Source organism: Eptatretus burgeri, chromosome 7 (genome assembly GCF_056783735.1).
Source record: "Eptatretus burgeri isolate ZD-2024b chromosome 7, Ebu_testis_v1, whole genome shotgun sequence".
NCBI classification, from domain to species: domain Eukaryota; kingdom Metazoa; phylum Chordata; class Myxini; order Myxiniformes; family Myxinidae; genus Eptatretus; species Eptatretus burgeri.
Genome location: NC_140967.1, coordinates 43,249,688 through 43,259,687, shown reverse-complemented (window position 1 = coordinate 43,259,687; position 10,000 = coordinate 43,249,688). Strand labels below are relative to the sequence as shown.

Below are 10,000 nucleotides of genomic sequence, written 5' to 3'. Positions count from 1 at the left end.
GATTCAGTGAATCGGGATGTCCTCTGGAGGATGCTTGGTCTTCGTGGGGTGCCACCGAAACTGATCGATCTGATGTCTGAACTCTACTCTGGTACTGAGAGTGCTGTGAAGTGTGGTGGTACCATCTCTGACTTATTTCCAGTTGTTACTGGAGTTCGTCAGGGATGTGTACTTGCCCCCACACTTTTCAGCACTTGTATGGACTGCATTTTTGGGAGGATGTCGGAGAGATCAAGTTGCGGTGCATCGTTTGGCAATGTCAAGATCTCGGACCTTGATTTTGCAGATGATGCAGTCATCTTTGCGGAGACTTTAGACATCCTCTTGGGGGCCCTCGAGGTGCTGAATGAGGAGTCGGAGCCATTGGGATTACGGATTTCTTGGGTCAAAACTAAGATCCAGGCTTTCGGTGACATCTTGGATGCAGCTGTCCTGTCTGTGTCTGTTTGTGGTGAGGATGTTGAGGTCGTGGATAGATTCACTTACCTTGGCAGTGATATTCATGTCTCCACAGGTTGTGAGCCGGAGGTCAATAGACGTCTGGGTCGGGCCTGGGGAGTCATGGATTCACTGGATCACGGGGTGTGGCGCTGCCGGTACCTGTGCGGGAGGACGAAAGTCCGAGTCTTCAGGTCCTTGGTACTTCCAGTCTTGCTCTATGGGTGCGAGACTTGGACTTTGACCAAGGATCTGAGACGGAGACTTAATTCCTTTGGTACCAGGTCTCTTCGGACAATCCTTGGCTATCGCTGGTCGGATTTTGTGTCCAACGAGCGGTTGCTGAGAGAGACTCGGATGAGATTTGTTACCTGCATAGTCCGTGAGCGTCAGCTGCGGCTGTATGGACATGTGGCTCATTTTCCTGACGCTGATCCTGCTCACCAGATTCTCTCAGCGAGGGAGTCTCATGAGTGGAGGAGGCCAGTGGGCCGACCTCGTGCCTCATGGTTGCAGCAGGTTGACCATCATCTCAAGGAGATGGGGATGGGCCTGGCATCTGCCTGGGGGATGGCCAGACGGAGGCCCCTGGAGTACCGGCGGAAAGTGGACGCAGCGACGCGCTGTTCTGGCACATGCTCCCATACCTGACCTGACCTGACACAGTCATCGTGGTGATGATTACCACTTAATGCCTATGTGTAAGTGAGTGCGGTAATATACAAAACAAGCCAATATAAAACCATGATCGGACTTCAACACGAAGCTCGATCGATCCTTTACTTCTTCGCGAAGTAATCCGTTATGTTTGACTGCCTCAAACTCTTGGGCATCTGGTGCATGAGAAAGGATTCAAACTGGTCATTGTATTCCATGATGTTGGCTGGGCAATCCTCCACCGAAAGACAGTATCGGCCGAATATTTGGCCGAATCGGCCGAAACCGAATATTTGGCTGAGCCGACATTTGCCGAAACCAGATGATGAGCGCGTCATCGACATCTTCAAAGGATACACATTTCACGCATTTCACACTTCCCACCGGCCTCACGATCTTCTCCACTTGTCCAAATATCTTGCCCTTATTCTTCAAGATATCGTTCAATGTCTGCCGTTTGATGTCCAACTTCTCAGCTATGTCTGTTTTCTTCATCAGTGGATTTGCCTCGCAAAACTGGATAATGTCGTATTTTTATTGGTAGGTTTTAGTTGTAAGCTAACGCTTAGTCGCCATTGTCCTGCCTGCAGTGCGATCAACTTGTGTACGCAGTTATAAATAGACTATCACTGGCAGTGTACACCAATGAGCGAGCATCACGATTCCATGAAATCGGGCTTCTCATGAGGCAGCAGTTCCATGTGACGAGTTAGGAGTGGTAATTTACTTGAGTTTCCATTACGTGGGAATGGACAACATTTGACGACTTAGACGAAGTGATGACTTAGAGATGACGACTTACAGAGGGATGACCCTTTATTCAAAGGGATTTAACACGAGATAAATTCGGGACTTTTTGACGCTGCCGACTTAGGCGAAGTGACGAGTTACACGCTGCCGAATTACACCTAGTCTACTGTGTATGTATATATATATATATGTATATATGTATATATATATATATATATATATATATATATATATATATATATATATATATATATATATATATATATATATATATATATATATATATATATATATATATATATATATATATATATATATATATATATAGATAGATTTTTTTTTTTTTCCCTTCGATCATTTCTCCAATTTACCAACAAACTGATAGTCTTTGCTAAATACACACTTTCACTGCTATAGGTCATTTTCCTCCATCCAGTTTCTTTTCTTCTGCTTATAACTACAAAGTGGGTTTATTAAAAATAATAATAATTTTTGTTGTTGCTTCCTTTTGTGGCACTCAATTCAGGAGGCAAGGTGGGTGCAATTTAAAACTGAATACCTGTCACCATACAAGATTTTTTAAAAGTTCATTTGGCAATAAAAAAACTGGAGTAATTCGACTGCGTGCAGTCAACAGATATGCCTCCGCTCTCCTGCACAAACACTTGAGTATTGACATATTTGACCCTTGACCTTTATCATATCTGGCCCAAAATCTAATCAGTTAATTGCCCTGTCTAACTTTACCTTTGTACCAATGTTGATGAAATTCTGTCCAATATTTGAGTTAGAGCATAAACAGTAAAATTTCAGTTTGACCTTTGACCCTTGACCTTTATCACATCTGGCCCAACATCTAATCACTTAATTGCCCTGTCTTACTTTACCTTTCTACCAAGTTTGATGAAATTCTACAATTTGCTTCTTCAGTTATCACGTAAACGAAAATCCGGACGGACGGATGGACGGACAACCCAGAAACATAATTCCTCCGGCACCCTTGGTGCGGAGGCATAATTTTTTTTAAAGAATGTCATCTTACAAGTTGCTGCTTTCCCCCAAAGTGAATAACCAATGTACGATATTATCAAAGTCAAATAAAAGCAGCCGATATTCACTTGAGAAAACTATCCCATTATTTAAATATCTTAAAACGAAGATGGATTTTTTTTTCTCCGCTCTCACAAAAAATAAATTAAATAATAACAAATTAATTGATTAAATCCTCACTAAAACTCACGGACGGTGTTTGGCCCAGAACTGTAGGAGTCGTGCAACAAACAATTACATCCAAACTTGCTTCCGAGGATCAGCATGACTCCAATTAATGTATCGGGGTGTTTTTATCTTTGTCTGTGGACTTTTGGGGGGTGGGGGGTCTTCCTGTCCTCACGCTTTCCAGGGCAGTGAGGTGTTTTGAAATATTAAGCAGCAGGTATGTTTTTGCTTCATGCACGCAATCTGGGTGTTTATTTTCTTGCATATGCAGAGCTGTCAGTTGCCTATACACCACCACAATAAAGGTACATGTGTCAAAATAATGTGTTGCATTCTTGGAACAAAATCACACATGGGGCAGGTACTCTGCTAGTAATTATAAGTAGAAGTAAAAAAAAAAGGGGGGATGTCATTCGCTGCAGATACCTTGTGCAGTAAATGAACTGAAGGCCTGTTGAAAGAGCGGGTTCACTCAGAGCAAGTCAGGGTCATCACTCATGGATGGTTGTTGTACTGCCCAATATAACCAATATTACTAATATTAATAATTAGTTGGTTCTCAAAAAAATAGAATGCTCCAAGCATCTCCATTTATCCAAAATAAACTGGTTCTGGGTCTGACAGTCAGTTGGTGGTAACTTGGCACAGTGATCAAGTCAGAATGGTGCAAAATGTCCACAAGGTGACATCTGCATCATGCTTATCCCTTTTTCTGCAAATGAGTAGCAAACCAGTTAAATATTTTCAAAATGGCATGGCCGATCTAAACCAATGCCATCAAGAGCTGCTTCTCTAGCTGTGTGGGTGGAACCTGAAACAAATCTTTCTTACTTGAGTTTCCCTCAAAATGTTTATCGACTATTACTTTCTTTGCAACATTATTTTTTAATAAGCAACATTATTTTACAAGTGCCTTAAACATCAAGGAAGAGGTGGAGAAATAAATAAAGTGCATGCTTGTGTCCAACATCTTAGCTCATCAAGGGCTTTACACAACCATACAAGTACATACTGCAGTCACCAAAAATATTGGCCTCCTTGCACTTTTTTCAAAAAAAAAATAAAAAAAAATGCACCATTTCTTCCAGAAACCCATTTAAACGATCCTTTGTTCAATTGGTGGAAAAAGCACCTCGATCAACTGCCAAGCAGATTCAAGCTGACGTTCAGACACAAGGTACGACAGTTTCAACTTGCACCATCCGTTTCCAACTCAATGAAAGGGGGTTCTATAGCAGGAGATGCAGGACCACCCCACGGTTGAGAGAGAGGCACAAGAAAGCCTGACTGGAATTTGCCAAAACACACCTGAACAAGCCAAAATTCTTCTGAGAGAATGTCTGGTGGACAGATGACACCAAATTAGAGCTTTTTGGTAAACCACATCATCTCTATGTTTACAGAAAACAAAATGAAGCCTTCAAAGAAAATAACACCTTCACTACAGTCACATATGGAGGAGATTCAGTGAGGTTTTGGTGTTGCTGTGCTGCCTCTGACACGAGGTGCCTTGAATGTGTGCATGAAATCAGGAGATCACCAAGGTATTTTGAAGCACAATGTTCAACCCAGTGTCAAAAAGCTGGGTCTCTGTCAAAGGTCATGGGTCTTGCAGCAAGATAATGACCCCAAACACACTTCAAAAGCACCCAGGAATGGTTCAAGACAAAACTCTGGACAGTTCGAAGTGACCAGCAATGAGTCCAGATCTAAATCCCATTGAACACATGTGGTGAGATATGAAACCAGCAGTTGGGAGAAGGCATTCTTCAAATCTTGCAGAATTGGAGCAGTTTGCACAAGAGTGGGCCAAACTGCCAGTAGAAAGGTGAAGGAAGCTCATTCATGGCTCTAGGAAGTGCTTGACTGCAGATATTTTTCCCAAAGCCTGTGCTACCAAATATTAGGTCGAGGGTGTCAATTTTGTTAATGCCATTTATTTTTATTTTTTGATTGAAAAGGCTATATTAAGTTCTGAATCACAAACAAAGATTCTGTAATTCTCACAGTGAAACAAAGAATTGGAGACCAAATACTTTTGTCAATTTAAACTTATTTTTCAAGAAAATTGAGAGCTATTTGGAAAAAAGTGCAAGGGTACCAATACTTTTGGCCATGACAGTATTAACTTCTCTAGCCGAATATATATATATATATATATATATATATATACATATATATATATATATATATATATATACATACATATATATATATATATATACATATATATATATATATATATATATATACATACATACATACATACATACATACATACATACATACATACATACATACATAGGGGAGAACAAGTATTTGATACACTGCCGATTTTGCAGGTTTTCCCACTTACAAAGCAGGTAGAGGTCTGTAATTTTTATCATAGGTACACTTCAACTGCGAAAGACGGAATCTAAAACAAAAATCCTGAAAATCACATTGTATGATTTTAAAATAATTAATTTGCATTTTATTGCATGAAATAAGTATTTGATACATCAGAAAAACAGAACTTAATGTTTGGTACAGAAATCTTTGTTTGCAATTACAGAGATCAGACGTTTCCTGTAATTCTTAACCAGGTTTGCACAGACTGCAGCAGGGATTTTGGCCCGCTCCTCCATACAGATCTTCTCCAGATCATTCAGGTTTCAGGGCTATCGCTGGGCAACACAGACTTTCAGCTCCCTCCAAAGATTTTCTATTGGGTTCAAGTCTGGAGACTGGCTCGGCCACTCCAGGACCTTGAGATGCTTCTTACGGAGCCAGTCCTTAGTTGCCCTGGCTGTGTGTTTTGGGTCGTTGTCAAGCTGGAAGACCCAGCCACACCCCATCTTCAATGCTCTTGTTGAGCGAAGGAGGTTGTTGGCCAAGATCTCGCGATACATGGCCCCATCCATCCTCCCCTCAATACGGTGCAGTCGTCCTGTCCCCTTTGCAGAAAAGCATCCCCAAAGAATGATGTTTCCACCTCCATGCTTCACGGTTGGGATGGTGTTCTTGGGGTTGTACTCATCCTTCTTCTTCTTCCTCCAAACACGGCAAGTGGAGTTTAAACCAAAAAGTCTCATCAGACCACAGGACCTTCTCCCATTCCTCCTCTGGATCATCCAGATGGTCATTGGCAAACTTCAGACAGGCCTGGACATGCGCTGGCTTGAGCAGAGGGACCTTGCGTGCACTGCAGGATTTTAATCCATGAAGGCGTAGTGTGTTACTTATGGTTTTCTTTGATACTCTGGTCCCAGCTCTCCTCAGGTCATTGACCAGGTCCTGCCATGTAGTTCTGGGCTGATCCCTCACCTTTCTCATGATAATTGAGGCTCCACGAGGTAAGATCTTGCATGGAGCCCCAGACCAAGGGAGATTGACTTATCTTGAACTTCATCCATTTTCTAATAATTGCGCCAACAGTTGTTGCCTTCTCACCAAGCTGCTTTCCTATTGTCCTGTAGCCCATCCCAGCCTTGTGCAAGTCTACAATTTTGTCCCTGATGTCCTTAGACAGCTCTCTGGTCTTGCCCATTGTGGAGAGGTTGGAGTCTGATTGATTGAGTGTTGACAGCTGTCTTTTATGCAGATAACGAGTTCAAATCGGTACAGTTAATACAGGTAATGAATGGAGAATGGGAGGGCTTCTCAAAGACAAAACTAACAGGTCTGTGAGAGCCGGAATTCTTACTGGTTGGAAGGTGATCAAATACTTATTTCATGCAATAAAATGCAAATTAATTATTTAAAAATCATACAATGTGATTTTCAGAATTTTTGTTTTAGATTCCATCTTTCACAGTTGAAGTGTACCTATGATAAAAATTACAGACCTCTACGTGCTTTGTAAGTGGGAAAACCTGCAAAATCGGCAGTGTATCAAATACTTGTTCTCCCCACTGTATGTATGTATGTATGTGTATATATATGTATATATATGTATGTATGTATATAAATATATATATATATATATGTATGTATATGTATATATATGTATATATATATGTATATACATACATACATATATATACATATATATACACATACATATATATATATATATATATATATATATATATATATATATATATATATATATATATATGAACCCTCTGACAGCATTTACATCTGTTTGGTGTAGATTGGTGAAATTTTACAAGAAAACAGCTCCTTTTTTAACAGTTTGTTGGAAGAATAAACCACAAGTAATTCTCCAAGAGAAATGAGAAATATACTGTACATATTCATTTAAAAATTGCAACTAGTAATTGACACCTTGCCAAAAAAACACTTGGAGCCCCAGGCTCTCAAACACCTTTTTGGCCAGTGAGTCTCACAACAATCGATAACTAGAACGGCACTTGGAGAGTGCATAGTCTCGCCTCATGTGCTCACTCTAAGTAAAAATACCATCGTTAACTGAACACGTCACTATTATGGCCCTTATATCATGCACCCAATGTCACAGATTCTTGGCATTGGTTATGTACATCATAAATTTAAATCTTCACTCACATCGAGTCATATATAAATTAAATGAAGTTTCAGATTTCAACCAATTATGTCTGGAATAGCAATTCTTTGAGGTTACAGATATCACCCTATATACCTCATGGGGACTTGACGTATGCCAAGTTTCAATTTCTTTCATTGAGCAGTTTCAGAGAAAATGTCCAATTTTTCTTTCCTTTCATCCAACATGGCTGCCATACCATGTGACTGATGACAGAATTATCAATTAAATATTCTCCATGGGGAGTCCTTCCTTTGTTTGAAGTTACGCATCGATCAGACAAGCGGTTGCAGAGAAAAGCATTTATAAAGTGAAAATACATAGACACACAGACATTGCAATAGTCTCGCACCCCCTGCGGGCAAGACTAATAAAGAGCAACCTTTTCAAAATCTATACACATTGAAGAAGGCTCAAGTTCGAGAAAATATGAGGAATGCAGAAAAAAAAAAGGCAAGCTAAGTGGCCAAAGCCATTTTACTGTGTTTTTCCAGATCAATGACCATCAAGATAAATTATTTGGAGACATATCACATGCTATCATTTCATCAATTAACCAATGTAAAAGCAGTTAGGACAAGTTACCTTCGTGGAAGATACGATGCTTTTCGTCTGAAAAACAAGACATACATTTAAAAAAAAAAAAAGTCATCTTGTTCAAAGCACTCATTCAAGTGATTGGATGAGAACAGCTAAATTAATATCTTCGTGAGAAGAATCACAGTTTGGATTTTACATAATAATAATAATAATAATAATAATAATAATAATAATAATAATAATAATGTTCAGCAGTCAAATCCATTTGGCTCAAACCATGTTGCAGTGTAAAAGGAAATTATAACAAATGGCTCAGAGCATTGTTATTGCCTCAGTCCATTCACACATCACTGCCAGGCTAAGCTATTTCCACCCCAAAGAAGAGACAAGATGAATATGGAGAACCACAATAGAATCAGTGCTGTGCCAGTTAGTTTGAAACAAGAAATTGTATTAATTTCATTCCAGCACACCGCCAAACGGTTTAAAACAGCGATGCAAATAGAAAACAGCAGACACCAAAAATGAAAGAGAGAATAAAATACAAGAAAAGATGACAAAATACCCACTGTGAAAAAGATGTCTGTCCAACTCGTTATTTGCCTTCCAATGAACCAATTTGGCCCCAAAAGCAGCACTGCACTTTGAAGGTTTCAAAAGAAGGATTTGTGCATCGTACAAGCTTATGACTGAGAGCTGGACAATGGACACAGTCATATTTCGCAATCAGACTGTGATGTGAACAAAGAAAATAAACAAAAAAAGCCAAACTGTGAATTTGGTGTTGCCTTCACAAAATCTTAATTCTGAACACAAACATGTGTGCTGAGAACCATAATCCTCCTTGCAATGCGTGTGGATGATTAGGCCACATAGTCGAATGACCGACAAGCAGTTTTCATTATAATCTGGAGAAATGCCAACTCGTGTTTAAACATTTCAGCGAGTCAAACAGCCATCAGTGGCAAAGTCACAGATATGGCAAAGTCACAGATGTGGCCCGACACAGATAGTAACCCATAGCATGGTCACTCTACAATATGAAGACTTTTTCTGCAGCTTTTCAATTTTCAAGCAATTCAAGGAATTGCTGTATTAAAAAAAAAAAAAATTGCATACGAAATCAAAGCTCAGGTGAGAGCAAGGTGACATGGGGGGGGGGGAGGCAATGCACCGACGGTGCTGAAGTTTGATAAAAGGATGTAGCAAGGGGGATGAATGAACATGAACAAGAGCAGGAGAGGGAAGAGGGAAGAGGGAAAGAAACGTCGCAACTTGAAAGTAGAAGGGGAGAGGTGGGAGAGTGTTCATAAAGATATAAAAGATCATGCGCAGCAATGGAGAGTGACCTAGTGTGTTGGTATACAAAGAGCTTGAAGCACTTGAACAGTAGAATTGAACAGTGGGGCTGGAGAATTAAAGTTGGACAGGGAATTAATGCACAGAAAAACAGGAGAGAAGAGGGAGTGAAAGAGTAACCTACACAACAAGAGGGTTGAATTAAGTAAGGTTAATGGGGGTAGAAAAGATAGTGGGTGAAGATGGAGAATGACACGAGATGGTGGTACACCGCTAATTTGAAGCGTTGATAGGAAATGTGTGATCGAACTGTCTCTGGAAGGCAGCTCCCCAAACAGGAGAAAAGAGGAACAAATGTGTGAAGATGTGCTGGAAGCATGGATTTTAGGAGTTCAACGAGGAGGGAAATGGAAGAATGTGTGCCTCCTGCAGGAGTTGGGAGGGTTAGAGGCTAAGAAATTACTGGTGAGGACAGATGAGAATGCTTTGGTAGATTCTCAGAGTAACAGTAAGGGAGTGGTTGCGGAATGAGGAGAAACGCAAGAGCTGGGAGACAAGGTCGAGGAAAGCTAAAGGATGAAGAACCAATAA

The 10,000-nt window shown here is 40.2% G+C and overlaps 1 protein-coding gene across 11 annotated transcripts in view; it reads right to left on the bottom strand.

Moving 5' to 3' along the window:
- The window catches only part of LOC147023121 (protein dispatched homolog 1-like), a 122,366-nt gene that overhangs the window by 60,261 nt on the left and 52,105 nt on the right, over positions 1-10,000 (bottom strand). For 9 of the 11 annotated variants that reach the window (XM_085888217.1, XM_085888224.1, XM_085888218.1 and 6 more), the window contains one exon: positions 8,156-8,182. The exons of the other annotated variants lie outside the window; for them this stretch is intronic. In XM_085888217.1, coding sequence (XP_085744343.1) covers positions 8,156-8,182 — 27 coding nt within the window. The remainder of the gene's footprint in view (positions 1-8,155; positions 8,183-10,000) is intronic. 11 annotated transcript variants of the gene reach the window in all.